The sequence below is a fragment of the Erpetoichthys calabaricus genome, chromosome 4 (genome assembly GCF_900747795.2).
Source record: "Erpetoichthys calabaricus chromosome 4, fErpCal1.3, whole genome shotgun sequence".
Taxonomy (NCBI): Eukaryota; Metazoa; Chordata; class Cladistia; order Polypteriformes; family Polypteridae; genus Erpetoichthys; species Erpetoichthys calabaricus.
The window spans coordinates 169,799,448-169,818,299 of NC_041397.2; the positions used below are offsets into that span (position 1 = coordinate 169,799,448).

Genomic DNA, 18,852 nt, shown 5'->3' on the forward strand with positions numbered 1-18,852 from the left:
TATGTACTTATTGGCTCCTGTATTTAGGATATAGCAGGTTGGATAATGGACGGATGGACATCTGTATGCATAGCCGTATTTGGCCGTTTTGGGTTTTTTTTCTTTGTTCAGTAATATTTCAGTAAACCCGGAGCTTGTCAGTTCAAATCCTGGTACTGACACCACTGTGTGACCGTGAGGAAGTCACTTCACCTGCCTGTGCTGCAAAAAACAAAAGTAATGTAACAAATTGTACCTCAGATGTTGTAAGTTGGTGGAGTAAAGGCATAAGTAAAATAGATAAATATGTATTATACACATAGGAACTGTTCATTTATTTTCAGTTAAGTCATCTGCAGCAAACTTTTATAAATGAGGGTTTCTCATTTTTAGATAGTGCAAACTGTTTGTTCTTCATTGACGTTTTGTCTTGGAGAGCTTTTTTCATTTCATTGAAAATGAAAGCAGCAGCTGCCAAAATATGTAGCTTTCTTATTAATTTTTCAACATTGTGTAAAATAAATGTATAAAGTAACATAAAAGGTTTAAATACTGGTTATCCTTTTACACTAAAATATTACTAAAGAGGTACAAAAAAAGTAAAATGGATATGTTCTTTTTCTTTAAGGAGATTAAATATTACTGAAGAAAGAAAAAAAAAATAAAATAAAACCGCCAAATGGGGCTATGCATACGAACTTAAAAGGTTTAAATAAAACAGAAATATATATTTTATTTTTACTTGCTTAACTTGTGGAGGGTGTATCCTGTAGCAAAGCCCTAACTTTTTTCGTGAAAGCCCGTTTCAGTAAATAAGTGTTAAAAACAGGTGTAAAGATATTGACAATAAGCTACACAAACCCAGGAAGACATGGAATCGTTTAAATCAAGTATCATTACATCTTCCTTTCTTAAAGAGAAGTAAGGCAGTACTTATAAGCTTACATATTTATATATAGACATACATATATATATACATATATATCTGAAGCCGTGCAAGCACACTCTTGAGAATGCAACGTATAGTTGTACAGAAGAAAAGCAATCTTGCCTCAAATGAATAGCAACCTTTTGTAGGTCTATGAACTTAATTTAAACTTTAGGTTTACACGGTGCTTTCTTTCCGAAGTACCTGCACTCATGAATATGTCTGTATGTGTCAGTCGGTCAAATCCATGCGCTTCGCACCGGCGAAGTACCGCTTTTAAATTTTTATTAAGAAGAAAATAAAACGTTTTTAAATTGAGGGAAAATATACTAATAACAGTTTGTTAAGGATCTGTTTTTTTATGAAGCTGCCTTTACTCGAGTGATCACTTCGACCTGACTTGGTGGCCAAGTATAAGCGTTACCTCGTAGGTAACCACCCATACAATCAGATTGTGAATCAGACTACGAATGCCGTGAATGTAATTACACACTCACTGCACTTGCTTACGGTAATCGAACCCTCGGACGTCAGCGCTAGAGGGGCTTAGCAGCGGTGAAGTATTGCTTTTAAATTTTAATTAAGAACAAAAGAAAATCTTAGAGCTTCGATTCCCGAAAGGGAGTGAAGTGAGTGTCCGGGTAACCACCAGGTAACGCTTATGGTTGGACAGCAAGTGACGTAACATCAGCCACGGTGCCTTCAGTTGTGAGAAGCAGATCATAGAATGATTGAAAATAGTTTTGCATTTACCTTTTTAGTAAAAGGCGAGCTTTTAAGCCTGAGAAATCACCCCGTAAATGCACACGTTTAATTGCACATGTGTAAATATGTATGGTTACACAGTATTAAAAGACAGTGAACAACGTCAATTACCTTTGTTCCCGCGTTTGATAAAAGGCGAGCTTTAAAGCCTGAGAAATCACCCCGTAAATGCACACGTTTAATTGCACGTGTTAATATGTATGCTTACACAGTATTAAAAGACAGTCAAAAATTAACGTCATTTACCTTCGTTCCCGCATTTGACTCGTGCTGTAAATCTCTTCCTTGTTTTTAGTTCACGTGATTACGTAGGAGGCGTGATGACGCGATACGTGACTCCGCCTCCTCCATTAGAGTATATGGACAAAAAATATGTTCCAGTTATGACCATTACGCGTAGAATTTCGAAATGAAACCTGCCTAACTTTTGTAAGTAAGCTGTAAGGAATGAGCCTGCCAAATTTCAGCCTTCCACCTACACGGGAAGTTCGAGAATTAGTGATGAGTCAGTCAGTGAGTCAGTGAGGGCTTTGCCTTTTATTAATATGTATAGATTGGTGATGTGAGAGTTCTCAGATTATCAGTTATTTTTAAAGTACTTTAATTAATATTAAATCAGTATTATCACCACAAACAGCAGCTGATCAAAAGTAATTAAATAATGACTTGGTATGGTATTTACTAATACTTTCGAATGCTAACTCCATTAGTGATGATTTAGTCTGATGCATTTTTTTACACTGTCAAAGTTTTCATAGTATGGAAGAAAGATCAGGAATAAATCTGGAAAGAATAGTTTGATGATGTTGTCAGCTTCTACATGCAATCGACTGTTAAAATCATCCAATGTGACTGATTTATCCTAATTAAAGTCAGTATCGCATTAAACGACTTCTAGTCAGAGGGTTGTCAAACTTGACAACTGGAGTTCTGATCTCATCCGCCAATGATGTCCGATTACATGACTAGAAATTGCAGGAAATGACAAATTGAATGAATCCATGGCGACTTTCCAGAACAGTTTGACATTTCCAAAATACATCCGCCCTTTTTTACTTTCATTCTGTCGTGGTACATAAGAAAGTAGACAGACAAGCCTGTCTTCTGTTTCTGAGATCCAAACTCCTTTGCTCCTTATTCTTCATAGCTGCATTATATTCATTGTTTGCATTATAATTCTGGGTGAGCACTATTTGGTTATCATCTCTCCCATAAACACGATCCTGCACTTATGACTTAAGACAAATTGAAGTTTGTTTGATTTTTGTGGAGCAAGTTGTAGACTAGTTGGACTGAGTACCTGGGGATATCGAACTATACAACTGATGATTATGGTTGCCTGCCACAACTGCTTCTGACTTGCTAACTTTATGTAAATGAAGGTTGTATCTGAAATTCATTGGAAAAACTATTTCATGCAACAGGGCCTTTACTCACATAAAAACCATCTTTGAAGAAGTCATTTTACCCATACATATTTAGCCTTTACTTAAGTGTTACAGGTTTTTATTTTCCTGTTGCATACTTTGAAAGGCTAAAGAGGGAATTTTCTTTAAAGTGATTCCTATCTTAATTGTTAAAAGTTGGTTGCCTCATTTCTTCTACAGTATAGTTTTTTAGTATTCAGTTTTTTTCTACATTCTTTAAAAAATATGCTAAATTTTCTAATTATTTTTTTTTTAAAGGTTTGAGAAATTTTTGAGTATGGCTTCACGTGCAGGTCCCCGTGCTACAGGAACAGATGGTAGTGACTATCGACATCGCGAGAAGGTGGCTTCTCACTATCAGATGAGGTGAAGTATAGCTGTTAAATATATTTTAATGGAATATTTCTGCCATGAACAAAACTTTAAAATTAAAAATCCTAGTACCTCCACTTAGTATGGCAGGGAGAGAGAAGAATCTTAAATAGTTTCATGGGTTTGTATGTAAGATAGAGAGAGAGAGAGTTGTATCATCTGGCTTTCACATTTGATAGTAACAATAGAGCTAAGCAAGTTTTTTTTTTGTTTTTTTTTTTTTGTTTTTTTTTTAAATGAAAAGTCATCGTTTTTTATTTTTTTTAATTTATATTAATGACCATATAATAGTTGCTATTCAACCAAAAATACAAATCGCATTGCATGTTCCTGCAAGTGAAGTGCAAAACCAAGATGGTTGTTGCAGACAATTGCTTTCTTCTTATCCTTCTTGACGGACTCTTCTCAAGTTCTGCATTTTGCTAGTGTCCTTGTCACTACTGGTAGCATGAGGTGGTATCTGCAGCTGATTCGATCAGGAAAGATAAGGAGAGAGTAATTGTCTGTGGCCACCACCTGCAAAGCTATTCCCTTTTTGGGGCTTGTCTTACTGTTGCTTTCTCCAGTGCACCTGTTGGCACTTTCATTTTTACGCCAAAGCAGGTGAAGTTGATTCACAGTTGCTTATGCTTCTTAACTGGGCAGATTGAAGCTTAACTGTCTTGGTGTTAGACTGTGATGATTAACTGTTCCCTTAAGTTTTTTGAGCAGTGTATTTAGAAATCTTTAATCCTAGTGGACCTGCTCTGGAAAAAATCATTACTAAACTGTATATATTTCCTATATGTAGGTCATGACTTTTAAATAATGTGTAAGCAAATCACCCTTCTTTAAGAGCCAAAGTCAATATATGTGTTTGATCAATATAACAGCTTTATTAATTAAGGAAAAACAAGTAGAAGCTATGAAAAGTTGCTAAGAAGTTCTGATCAATTAATCAAGGTCATTTTCTTTCATGCAACTTCAGGCAGATTAAAAAACATACTATAACTTCTCAGTATCAATCTCTGCAGCACAGGCATTATTTAACAATGTTTCAGTAAAATGAGGAAATAACTTGCTTAGAATTACCCAGTCTTACTAGCAATTTTTTTCTTAGCTGACTACTATATAGCATCATTAATCCCATAAAGCACTGCTTACTTAATATCTTGTCATGACTTTAGTGAGCTTTTAACTAAATGTGGTAAGGCCTTGAAGCCTTGCAATAAAGGAAATCCGTGTTTTCTCCAATAATGGTTATTGAAGGCTTGAAGCAAACTGTCCCATTATGATACTGAACATACATAACATACTAGAAGGCATTAGTAATTTGCTGACCTAGTATGATTTCATATTTAACCTTTTCATTTGTTCCTCAAAATACAGTTAAGCAAGTAATTTGGGTGAAAATTGTGTGAAACACAGCCCAAAGTGTGAGTGTTTGTTGGTTATCGCTACGTGAACGGTGTGATTAAAGTTAATTTTTAAATCAAACAGTGAGGTAAAGAAAAGCAAAAACAGACCAAAGATGTTCACTTTTTTGTAATTAGATGTACTGTGTAAGGTAATGCTAGTATTGTTTTGTTTTCTTCTTTAGTGTTTCTCTGAAGTCTGAGATCCGAAAGCTGAACTTTGCCCATGTGTTCATTTGGCTCCTGGTTGCAGCACAGGTGGTGGTGAGCTACTTGAAACTCGTGTCACATGATGTTGTGGCCACACCTTATCAGTGGGAGTACCCTTATCTTTTAAGCATCATTCCTTGTATCTTCAGTTTTATATCATTTCCTCGGAACAATATCAGCTATTTAGTGATCTCCATGATCAGTGCTGGCTTGTTTTGTATTGCTCCACTCATCTATGGAAGCATGGAGATGTTCCCAGTGGCACAACAGCTGTACCGGCATGGCAAGGCATATCGCTTCATATTTGGGTTTTCTGCAGTCTCTGTCATGTACCTGGTAATGGTTATTGCTGTCCAGGTTCATGCTTGGCAAATCTATTATAGCAAGAAGCTTCTTGATTCTTGGTTTACTTCTACTCAGGAAAGAAAAAAGAAATAATAAATACCATCAAGAACCTAAAGAAGAAATATTCATATTGTTATGTTTTAATATGATTTGTTTTTGAAACAAAAACAATGTTTAATAAAAACGTTTTATTTTTGAATGTTTCATGTAAAACTGGAGGAAAGTTTCAGATTGTCACCCTCTAAATCTGAGGAACTCACTTATTTATAATTTATGAAGAAGTTCTGATGATTATGTGTGCAAGCTCTTCCCACAATGCAAAGAAACAAATTGTGCAACAGTTAATAACCAAGATGAATTTTGATAGTTTCAAAACATAATAATGCCTTTGTATATTTAAGCACCATTATCATTTCAAATGTTGTGTTGTCTACAGATTATGGAAGTAAGGTCCCTCATTTCCATTTGTGATAGGTTTGAATGTTAATATATCTGTTTTTCTGGAAGAATGAAGTTTGTTTTCCATATTGAGTTTATTGTTTTATTTAGTAAATTTTCAGTTAATTTTTACTTTAACAAAGAAATGTACCCAAAACTACATAGATTTAAAACTGAACCAAAAACATTAAAGGTTATTTGAAATTTGACAAGCTTGACTAATTTTCTGTTAAATGAAATGGTACATTAACTTTTTTGCACATAATATAAATACAATGGCGTAAAACTTTCTATCCTTGAACTGTAAATTAAGGATCTGCATTTGACTTTTTTTGCGTACTTAACCTTTCTGCCTCTCCAGCTTGCATGATATACATAGTTATTTGGACTGCGTATCACTACAAGAGTTAGCCACCAGCCCTTTGTGTATTTTGTACTTAGAGATATTTTTAAGTTGTATCCTTTAAAAATTCAAAATCAATATTAGGTGTACCTTAAGTGCAAATCAGTTACCTGTTTACAGAGGAAGAATTGCAAGCTACTATGCTATTGTCTTTTTTTCAAAGTAACTTTCTTAAATTTTCTGAAAACTCAATATTGTTTTCAGTATAGAACTTCCAGATACATTAATGAGCAGTCCACCACCTGGATAGACAAGATGAATGTTTATTAGAGTAAGTGATACTAGTGTTTAATAGCAGTGCCTTTGTTAAGTCAAAGGTCTAGATTTTGTGCATTTTTTATTCTTAAAGGCTGTTACTTTTAATTAGTTTTTATGCATACAGAATTAATTGCTTGTTATTCTTGTTAGTTCCTTTGCATATTGTGGCTTTAGAGCTTAATGGTAATTTTTCTTGTTCACAGATTTTCATCATTCCTGTTTACAGCTTAAACTTAATTCCTTTATTAATTGTGTACTTTTCAGAGATAATTTGAAAGAAAACTTAAAATGGGGTGTGAAACTTACTTCCTAACATCCCTTACTGAACTCAACCAGGTGTGCCTTTTTTAATTTCATCTACATTCATTATCCATACTCCCCCCACCATCTCTTTCTTTGTAAGATTGAATGTCTATATAACTATATGTTTGAGGATTTCTGCCTGAACACCCATTGTACAAGTTAGTCCTAGTCAACCTAATTAAAGAGTTTGGTTTCTTTATATCTGTTATTATCTTCACACCTGCTAAAATTGTATTTTTTAATATTTGCACATTTAGTTATCTTGAAAAGCCAAAATTATAAAAAATAACAAATAGGTAAAACTTAGTAAATTAATCAAATTTTATTAATTAATTACAATGAAATGCCTTACTTAGGTTAGAGTAGTTACCACCCAGTGATGCTTAATGAACATTCTTTTAGTCTTTTAAATTTGCCTCATGTTTACACCTTTGGTCTATATAAGCTGATTTTGTCAAAACAATTGGGGCGTTTATGCATTATATTTGTTACAAAAGTTATATATTTGCTACAGAAGTTACTAGTGTCCAACCCAAAACAGTTTCAGGCACCCATTGCTGCCGGGATAGATTTTGGCTATTAATAATGTTGAACCACATTAAGTGGGTTATGGAAATATAGGACTGGATATTAATTTTATCTTGTAATAAATTTCTTTTTTTAATATCTGGGTGTTTTATCACTGTTTTTTTATTTTTATCTTCTTTTATTGATTGATGCATTTTTTACTCACTGATCAGTTGATTTACAGTAATCAAGTTATGAATCTTCTGCACTCACCTGGGTTTGCAAAATTCAAGAAATACAAACAATTGCCAAAATAGTTTGTGTTTAAAAATAGAAAATAAAAGTAATTGATAATTTAATCATTGAATAAACTGCTTTATTATTAAACTAATAGCAACTAGTAACCAGTACAATATGGATCCTTCAGAAACATCTTTGTTTTATAAATTGCCAATTTTTATATGCTAACAGTAAGCCCATTAATAGGCACACAATTCTCTGTCTTACCCTAGTTTTGAGTTGGAGGTGATGTTCAGTTGAAATTCTATTTACAACAGATCTGATATTATATTTGAGATAACCTAATCCAACATAAGATTAACTCCATCTTTTTCTTTTCACCAACTTACAGTTTGAAATGGATAGATGGGTTTTCGTTGTTTAGATATACTTCTGTTATCCAATCTGTTTAATCTTTTTTATGATCATGCGAGTCTGAGCCTCTCCTAGCAGCATTGCACACAGCCCTAATCCTGGGCACATTTGTGTTTAATATCATAAATGTGTGTTTTAGCTGCCTGCTGTTAACTCATGATAGTTTTGGATTTATGCATGCACTCTCTGCCTGTACTCAGTGAAGAGTACTGACAAAGAGGAAGTTGTATTGTTTCAGTACACACAGCCATACGCACTTTCACAGGGTTGTCAGTTTAGAGTTGTGAGCTAACCTGATACACACGTTTGGGACATGTGAGGAAAAACCTGGATGGTTCCTCTAGCCAAGATGAAAAGGCAATTTGCATTATTGCTGATTTCCCTAATGTAATAGGTATAATTACCACACACACATGTTGTGATAAAGGCACTATCACAGAATGAATTTGCTTTTATAAACAGAATGTACTTTCATTCAATTAATATACAAACTAATACGTGATGCTCAAATGTGTCTGACTTATGTTGATGTCTGATGATGTTTTAGGTCATATTTATACAGAAATATAGACAATTCTAAAGGGTTCACAAACTTTCAAGCACAACTGTACTATGTTACTGTTAGCATTTCTACATTTAAGGACTTGATTTGCAGCTTTTCTAATCTTTTCAGTGACCTTCATGAACCTTTCCTTTTTCTTAAGAAAATCTGATCTTCTTTTGCAAGCTGTGATTAGTTTTACTTAAGTGATTTTTTTTCTAATTCTTTACTTAGTATATTATGTTTCTCCTTTTGTAGACAGTCTTTCATACCTGTTTTCAGCAAGTACCCTTAGAATTTGGTTCTTTCAAATATAAAAAAAAAAATCAGTTGCAAAGTAGTAAAGTGACCCTTCCCCAACCCTTGGTAAAAAACGAACATAACTTTATAAACAAGAATAAAGGATTACAATTTTTAATGCTGATCACTCTCTGCCAGGTGAAAAGCATTGAAACAAATCCATTTAAGAAAAAAAGTTTTTAGTTTGATCACATATTAGTTCCTAAACCTTTTTCCTAAATGAATCCTATTTTGTATGTGTTACATATCACAACCCCCTTCTTCCACTTGTGACAAATCACCAGTTTTCTGGCTACAGTACTGTTATTCTTCATAAATCTGAAGTGGAACTGCTTTTGCTGCTGCTTGCAGCTGCACCAGAGGGGTACCAATGTACTGGGGAGAGGTATGAGTAGGTTAGTTGAGGATTGTTTACACTAGGGAATGGGGGCAGGGAGATTACAACAGGCCAGGTTTAGACCTATACATAGAGGAAAAACAATAATATAAAAATTCATAGTAATGTAAATTCTAACCCAATGTTTAAATGTAAAAGGAGTAACGCAGTAAAAATAGCTTGCCTTAATGCTGGAAGTGTCAAAAATAAGGCAATTAAGTTGGGAGTTGTTTGTAGCAGATCATAATTATGATATTGTAGCAATAAAGGAAACCTGGTTAAATAACAAAGATGGGGGTGAGTATAACCGAGAGGAATACACATTTTAGGAAGGACAGACAGAACAGAAAAGGAGGTGGGGTTGCTGTTTACGTCAAACAGATTTTAAACTCAAGTTCTCCTCATTTGGGCAATGAGTCCCATCTTAGTGAGGACATGTGGGTTCAACTGAAAAGCATTAGGGAAAGAGGCCTTATTTTAGGAATGCATTATACACCATCCAATGCAGACAATAATTTTAACATACATCTTTTTAGTAATATTAAAGTTTACAGGGAATATTATAGTCGTGGAGGGTCCGAATATTAACTGGGATAACCTTGCAAATGGCAGAGAACAAGAGCAGGAGCTTTTAAAAGTAATTAGTGGCTGTTTTTTAACACAGTACGAGTGTTAAAGCACAAATGTGGGGTGAAACCTGTCTAGATTTAGTATATTGTACTAATCAGGAAAGAATTGAGGATGTAGAGGTGATTGAACCATTAGGGTCAAGTGATCATAATACTGAATAATGCAATTCTCAGTGATATAGAAGAGTGTGGATGCAAAGACAAAAAAATGTTACGTTTAACTTTGGTAAAGCACATTTTGAACAGATGCCACAAAGTCTAAAGAGGACAGAATGAGATAAGCTTTTAAGTATGGAGACAGTCTAGGAGCAATGGAGCAGGTTTAAAAATGTTTTATATTTAATGCTGGGCAGGTACATACATACATTTGGAATTAACAGGAAATGTAAAAAAAAACTCTGCAGTGAGTTAATAAAGAGTTAAAAAAAGAAGCTGCAAAGTAAAAAAACATCTGTATAAGGATTATAAGACTAAAGTGAATCGTAGGGTTTATGAGAATGTGAAGTCATCCTTTAAGAAGGATATTAGGGAGACTAAAAGACAATTTGAGAGGAATATAGCAGATAAGGCAAAAGATGACCTCATGAGATTCTTTCAGTATGCTATTAGTAAATGAACAGTCAAGGAGGAGGTGAAGTGCATCAGGAATAGTAAAGGGGAATTAAAAGATACAGACAGTGAAACAGTGGATGCTCTAAACTTGCATTTTTCTGAGGTCTTCACAAGTGAGCAAGTGCATAACCCTCCCATAGGTAAATGGGACTACTTAGGAGGTTCTGAGTGATTTAGAAATTGTAGAAGAACAAGTACTGCTCAGATTAAACAGGCTTAAATTAACAAATCACCAGGACCAGATAATTTTTATCTTTGAGTTCTTAAGGACTTTGCAAGTACAGTACATATACAGTATAAATTCTTGGCACATACTTTTAGGAATTCACTACACACTGGAGAGTTTCCAAAGGACTAGAAAATGGCAAATATTATCCATTATATAAAAAGGGTGATCCAAGCAATTACTGGCCAGTAAGCTTAACACGCATCACTGGAAAATTAATGGAAGGAATTATTAACCCTTTGCAGTTGTATTTAATTTTCAACGTCACGCTACATTAGTCGTAATTAATTATTGAAAAAACGCCAATAATTACAGCAGTTATTTTTTTCAAGCACGTAGGAATAACACAGACCACTTTTCTCGACCAGGCGACTGTGCAAATCGGTCAGAAACTTGCAGGGCCACCAGCGGTGGCCTGACGACCTGTAGCGCACTTTTTACTAAGGCCAGTTTTCTGGCCTAACGACCGCAAAGGGTTAAGGATAAAATTGAGCAGTGCATGGCAAGTACAGGAGTTTTTCTGAACAGTCACCATGGGTTCAGAAGAGGGAGGTCATGTTTTACTAACATTCTGGAATTCTATGAGGAAGCAACAAAAGGGTATGATGAAAGTGGAGCTTATGATATTATTATTACAAGGGGGGCTCCGCCCCCTGCTCGCTTCGCTCGCCTACCCCCGTTGTTGGGTATCCTGAAATACATTAGTCGAGCTCGTTCGCCTTGGAGCCGTGCCCGCTTTGCTTGCGGCATTTCAGACGCGCGTTGTAGGCTCCTGCGTTCATTGATCTTATCTAGGTGGGCTTGTGTTTGTATATCCGTCAGTCGAGCTCGTTCGTTTTGAACCCGTGCCTGTTTTGCTTCCACAGCTTCAGACGCGCGTTGTAGGCGCCTGCGTTCATTGATCTTATCTAGGTGGGCTTGTGCTTGTATCGTTGAGCTGTATTGTGTTTGAATTCGGTGTAAAGCGTTCAGCAGTTTGTACAATCCCAAGCAGCACATTATTCCTAACTTCACTCCGCAGTAGTGCCACTCACAATATGGCGGTGACGCCTGCTCCTTCCGTAGTAGTGCCACTCACAATATGGCGGTGACGCCTGCGCCTTCTGTTCCATCATTGTGGACCTGTGGGGCCGCCGTAGCCTCTTCCGTTTGAATCTGGGCTGCAGCACAGAATCCTCTTTTTTGTATGGCTGTGTCGTTAGTCGTTAGCTATGGGCGCATTGTTGCTTCATTTCTCATTCACGTCAGTTGAGCTCCTTTGTTTTTGGGCCGTGACTCCTTCGTTCGCGGTGGATACGACTTTGCGTGCGGTTTATGAGACGCGCGCTGTACGCGCCTGCGCAGTATGTCTCATGGTCCCATCGCCGTGTACCTGCGTCCATGCCATCCGGTTTACCATTCTCGGTTAGTAATATGGATCTGGACATTCAGAAAGCATTTGACAATGTGCCACATGAGGGGTTGGGCATCAAACTAATAGAAGTGGGAGTTCAGGGTGATGTTTTTAGATGGGTGCAGAATTGGGTCAGACACAGGAAGCAGAGGGTTATGGTGTGAGGAATCTTATCACAATTAGCTGATGTTAAGAGTGGTGTTCCACAGGGGTCAGTGATAGGGCTGCTGCTATTTTTAATATATATAAATGATTTTGATAAGAATATAAGTAACAAGCTGGTTAAGTATGCGGATAATTTGGAATCTGTAGATCATTACAGAAAGACTTGGACAGCATACAGGCTTGGTCAGATTTGTGGCAGATGAAAGTTAATGTCATTAAATTTAAGGTATTACATATATGAAGTAGGAATGTTACGTTTGATCACACAATAAGAGGTCTGAAAATCGAGAGTACATCTTATGAGAAGGATTTAAGAGTCATAATGGACTCTATGCTCTCAACTTCCAGACAGTGTTCAGAAGCCATTAAGAAGACAAACAGAATGTTAGGTTATATAGCACAATGTGCAGAGTACAAGTCCAAGGAGGTTATGCTCTACCTTTTATAATGCACTTGTGAGGTCTCATCTGGAGTATTGTGTGCAGTTTTGGTCTACAGACTACAAAGTGGACATAGCAGCAATATAAATGGTCCAGAGAAGAGTGACTAGGCTCATTCCAGGACTACAGATGATTAATTATGAGGAAAGATTAAAAAAGCTGAGTCTTTTCAGTTTAAGCAATAGAAGATGTAAGAGAGTAAATGATTGAAGTGTTTAAAATAATGACGGGAGTAAGTACAGTGGTTTGAGTTCATCAAGAACACGGGGACACAGCTGGAAACTTGTTAAGGGTAAATTTCACACAAACATTTGGAAGTTTTTCTTTACACTGAGAACCATAGACACTTGGAATAAGCTACCAAGTAGCGTGGTAGACAGTAGGACTTTAGGGACTTTCAAAACTAGACTTGATGTTTTTTTTTTAGAATTAAATGGATAGGACTAGCAAGCTTTGTCAGGCTAATTGGCCCGTTCTCATCTAGAGTGTTCTATACTCAGATAAGCTTCAGTGAAATGTCGACTTATATCAAAAAATTTGATCTGCTACTCATAGATATTTCGTGTGTGGATCAATGGCCATGGGACTTCGCATTTGTAATTTAATTTATGATCCTAGGTTGGGATTTGTCTAAAAATACATTTTTGTCCCAGTCTATTAATCAGTGTTAAGGTGAGATGCATCCATCACTTGGGAAATGGCTACAGTACAGCTATGCACCTTAAACAAGATAATCTGTTTTGTACATATTTCCATAATAAAGTCCTCTAGTTCAGGCCATCCTTCATCAAAAGGACCAGCCAGTTGTCTATGGGTAAAATCACAGGTGCCAGGACCCCATATGGGGAACAATGCTTAAAGCAAGGATCACCTGAAGCTAAAGAACAGGATGCTCGTCTAGCTGGGTGTTGGTCATACCTTCCAAGGACAAGCTTCACTTTTGATTCAAGATAAGCTGCCTGAAGATTCATTCTTCCTCTTGAACAGATGTTTATATTATGGACATTACTCATAAACGTCCATATTTTTACTGAAAGTATAATTTATTATTTAACCAGTGTAAAAAAACTTTTGACTTTAAAATATGGGTGCATTTTTATTAGTGCTTTGGTGATTTGTAATCCTTTATTCGCCATATACAACTTCTTCTGGTAGGAATTTGTCATTTTTCGCATACCCCAACTTACTCTCCAGAGGGTTTTGGGGTCAGAGCACAGGGTCAGCTATTTGTACAGCACCCCTGGAGCAAATTGTAAGTTAAGGGCCTTGCTCAAGGGCCCAACAAAGTAGCATTCCTTCTATCACTGCCAGGATTCTGGCAACCTTTGAGTTACCAGACATATCCAGCATTTACTATTGTTTTTTTTTTTTTTTGCACCTATTATTCAATTTGCTAGTAAATACTGCTTTGCTTTAAATTTCTAAAGTTTGTCTGCACATCTTGGGTGACTGAAGTAATGTAGTGCAGGGCAGCTAGTGTGCCACTTAGGGTTTAATCAGCACAAGAAGGAATAACTTGTCGTTAAGTGGCAGTAAGTGTTAAAGTGCACTAAGACTCCATTATCTTGAGGACACACATCTATCTGATCTCCACTAGCCAAAGCTAGGGAGTCCTTGTTAGAGACACAAAGGGGTGGTTAGCTGTACAGACGCCGCTACAAGTGAAGCAACAGGTGGTGTGTAGGTGTCTGGTGTCTGGTTTGAGTTTAGGGTGTGTGGGTGTGTAGGCCCAAAAATAACAAATTTAGTGAGCGTCACTCACCTCATAGTAATACACTCCACCACAGGAGGAAAACTGAAACAAACACATGCATTAGTATATTTTAAAATTTAATATAACAGTTAAAAGTATCATAATTTGTTTAGAACATGTGTTCATGTGATTGGGATGTGGGAACACGTGATTTCCTCTTCATTCTGCATGTTAAGAAATCGGAACTGAAATTAAATTTGAATAATTGTTTTGTAACTATAGCCTCTTTGTTTAGTTATTTATGGCAGTTTATGTACTAAAACGTCCTTAATTGTTAGGAATTATATGTCTACATGCCATTTCATCTTTAATGGGAGATCTGGGTCTGTATTTCTCAAGCCAGGAGAGGAATATTAGTGATTTTAGCGACTTCCAGACAAGATCCACCCTGTCCATCCCATCTGTTGCGTGTGTTTTGATCATAACCAGTGTGTTAATTGATGCCTCTGAAAAATATTTTGTGCAGTATCTGGGCTGCACTGGAACGCTTTCAAACTGAGTATGATGCAGTTGGGATATGAATTAGAACTTCCAATTCGAAGGTCATGGTCGGCTACTAGAAAAGAACCGCATGTTCAATTAAATTCAGTTTATTGCTGTATTGGGTTCTTCACTGAGTGCAGACTCATAGTGATGTAACAAGTTCACAGGTAAATGCAATGGCAAATATTATGAATTACTAATTAAGTAAATACTATGGCCATGTAAGAGATTACAAATAAATTATTACTTTTGATTTTTGATCTTTTACTTGGGGACCTGGCCCTCTATGCTGACTGTTCAATAAAATTGCTGTTCTTGCTATGAGTTGCTCAATCTTACTCTTAATAATTCCTTCCATTAATTTATATGTGGTGCGTGTTAAGCATATAGTATAGTATAGTATGGCCTAAAGTTGCTTAGATCTGCCCTGTCAACTTTTTATATAACAGGTGTGATGGATGGCCGGGGTCCATGCCTGGCCGGGACACCCCTTCACCACATTTGCCAGGGGGACAAGGGTGGGAAGCTCAGTATCTCCCCCAGACGCTAGATGGCAGCCTCCCTGGGTTGCAGTGGTGCCTCGGACTCCCCACGGCTTTATGGGGGTTGGAGTTCTGTGCATATCTGTGGGGTTCCGCAGGCACCGCCAGGGGGTGCTACAGCAGGAGCTGCTGGCTCCCTTTGGGCACTGGTTTCGCCTTACCCGGAAGTTCAGCCGGATCTTGCCAATCAAGCAGCTGGAGCACTTCTGGGTACCCAATAAAAGGGAGCCAGCAACCACCACTCAGCGGCGAGAGTCAGGTGGAAGGAGGACAAAGCTTGGTGAGGAGGAGTGGTGGTGAAGAAAGAAGAAAGTGCTTGGTGTGATTTAATGTGCTTTGGGACTGTGTTGTGTCTGTGGGTACGGGGAAGGCATAGCCCACAGACAAATAAAAATAAACGTGTGGCCTGAGGACGTGTGTCCGTGGCGTGACAGTGGAGAGAGCGAGGCTGACTTGTGTCTTCCCTTCAGCCCGGTCCATCGGCTGGAGGAGGAGAGCCCGGACGAGCTTCCTGACGCAGTGTTCATGCTAGAGGAGCTGGAGTTCCTCCCTGAAGCAGGTAAGGAGGTGGCGGGTGTGTTTCTGTTCCCCGCTGATGAGAGCATCAAGATAGGAATGGCGAACCTCCTCCCCGATGGCGCGAGTTCATCCAGCCTGCAGGACGCAGCGGTACAGGTGAGTGAGGCCTGTGCCGTAGAAGAAAGGGGAGGGCGGAGCGCAAGACAGCAGTGATCAGTTCTGCTTGCCAGGCAGTCCCGCCTCCTATAAGAGACGCAGCCGCGATGACTGACAGTGCGGCAGAGGAGCGTGCAGAGAGGCAGCTGATAGACATCAGCTGCCAAACAGCCTTGTCGTGACTGCCGGTGTCAGTGTCGCGGGCGTCTAAAGGAGTGCAGATGGTAAGGGGTTTCACTTTTTCCCATTATGGAACCCAGACCGTCAGTGCACCCCAAAGCAAGAGGAGATCCCAGAAAAAGAAACAGGATCCTCCTAACAGTGCGCAGCGCGAGCCCATCTATATAAAGGCGGTGGAGGGCTGCGCTGCAAAGGGGCGGAAACGTTGGGTGCCCTCAGGGGAGCGGACGAGGGAGCAGGACTTCCCATCCTGCTTCCAATCACATAGGGGTCGATTTGGAGGTGAGTGGCGTTGCTATAACTGCGGCCGCTGTGGTCATGTCTGGCGGTGTTGCCCAGAGAGGACATCCGATTGGCGTGGATGTCGGGGCAACACCCCCTGACCTGTTGCTTATATCTCCACAGGGCAGAGCCGCAGACTGGAGGACGCCCACTCCCCAACCCAACACCCCCTGACCTGTTGCTTATATCTTGCTGAGGAGGAGTGGTGGTGAAGAAAGTGCTTGGTGTGATTTAATGTGCTTTGGGACTGTGTTGTGTCTGTGGGTATGGAGAAGGCGTAGCCCACAGACTAAGAAAAATAAAAGTTTTATTTATTTTACACGTGCCTCCCGTGTTTAATCTGTGTCAGGTCTGGTGCTATATAGCGTCTTTCTTACACAGGGTAATATTTGCTGTTTTCCTGTCCTTTGAAATTTCCTCAGTGTGCATTGACTTCCTAAAAATATGTATTAAGGGTTTATATAAGTACTCACTACTTCCTTAAGCACTCAAATGATTAAATGTGATTTGATCCCGGTGATTTCAGTTTATTTAATCTAAGCTGTACTTCTCCCTCAACAATTTGTACCTCACTCAGAACCTCCTTAGTAGTCCCTATGACCGCTGGGAGGTTTTCTACTTCCTCGCTTGTGAAGACCTCAGAAAATTACAAGTTTAGAGCATTTGCTATTTCACCTTTTGTATTTTTTAATTCCCTCTTTACAATTCTTGATACATTTCACCTCCTCCTTGACTGTTCTTTTACTACTAAAATACTGAAAGAATCTCTTTGGGCCATCTGCTATATCTTATCCGCTATATTCTTTCAAACTTCATTTTAGCTTTTCTAACAACCTTCTTAATGGTTGTCCTCATGTTCGTATACGCCCTACGATTCTTACTGGAGTTATTAGTCTCATGTGCCTTACAAAGCTGTTTTTTCCTTTGCAGCTTGTTTTTCTATTCTCTACATCCCACTGCAGATTTTTTTTGTTTAGTTTCCTACAAATTCCAATTTTTGGGATGTACCTGCATTATATGTATAGCATTTTTAAACCTGTTCCACTGCTTCTCGGCTATCTCTACACTTAAAAGCTTATCCAAGTCTATTCCTTTTGTACTCTGTTTCATCTGTTCAAAATTTGCCCTACGAAAGATAAAAATTAGTGATTTTGGTCTTTGCATTTGTGTTCTTCTAAAACACTTAGAATTGCATTATATTATGGTCACTTAATATAAGATGACAAAAAGAACTAAGCAACAAATACAATTTAATAAATCTAAACATTAAAACAACTTTACAAAAAGAAACATTTAATAAACAAAAGTTAACAAATTTTCAATTCTTTTTTTTCTACAAGCTCTTCAGCATTCATTTGTTTTGTTTTTTCATTAGAGTGCATAAGGGGCGGAGTGGTGGCTCTGAGGCTAAGGATCTGCGCTGGTATCCCGAAGGTTGCCGGTTCGAATCCCCGTCACTGCCAAAAGAGATCCTACTCTGCTGGGCCCTTGAGCAAGGCCCTTAACCTGTAATTGCTCCAGGGGGCGCTGTACAATGGCTGACCCTGCGCTCTGACCCCAAGGGGTATGCGAAAAAAACTAACAAACACTGTTGTAAGTCGCTCTGGATAAGAGCGTCTGCTAAATGATGTAAATGTACTTTCATGTGTTTATATCTTGTCATATATCTGTGCTATTTATAGGTTTTTATTTTGAGAGAAAGTTTTCATCTGAACCAAATCCCCTTAATTAGACACAGTGCCTACTCCTACTACTTCTACAACCCAAGTAAACTCTGATGGAGTTCATCTTTCCTGAAACCTAAAGGCTTAACTGAATGTAGACGACATCCTGTCCCCTTTGGGTACAAACATTCAGATGCAAACATTTTGCTTTTGATGTTGCCCTCTTTTTTTCTCCCACATGGGTTCAGTCACTGGAACAGAGCTCAAAATTGGGAGAGTTGATCTTAAAGCTAGTGATGCTTAGTGATGCTCCATCATTGTACTATGAAGGATTCCAAAATGTCAGACTTTTAAGAGTTCTAATGAGACCAAGTTTTGGAACCAAAGAGAGTGTTTTAAGTCTGTACAGAAAATAGGTGAGCTCTCTATCTTCCAAGAAAGTGAAAAGATACATACACTTAGTTTTTAAGAGAAGGTTAAGCCTCATAAGCATGTCCATCACTTTTAGAGTTAAGACAGCTTGTGGCCACACGCTTAAATGAACATTAGTGTGTTCTGCAGATGCCAGGTCATCTTTGATTAACACCTCTGGTTATCAGAATCTGACC

General features: G+C 37.9%; 1 protein-coding gene across 2 annotated transcripts in view; it reads left to right on the forward strand.

Annotated features, from left to right (window-relative positions):
- jagn1a (jagunal homolog 1a) overlaps window positions 1-7,483 on the forward strand; it is a 469,310-nt gene extending 461,827 nt beyond the window's left edge. Inside the window, exons 2-3 of one of the 2 annotated variants that reach the window (XM_051926087.1) lie at window positions 3,359-3,465; window positions 5,051-7,483. In XM_051926087.1, the coding sequence (XP_051782047.1) occupies window positions 3,377-3,465; window positions 5,051-5,513 (552 nt within the window). In that variant the 5' untranslated portion in view covers window positions 3,359-3,376 and the 3' untranslated portion in view covers window positions 5,514-7,483. Of the gene's footprint in view, window positions 1-3,357; window positions 3,466-5,050 lie in introns of both variants that reach the window. The other variant, XM_028799933.2, reaches the window with a different exon arrangement.
- Window positions 7,484-18,852: the final 11,369 nt, after the last annotated feature.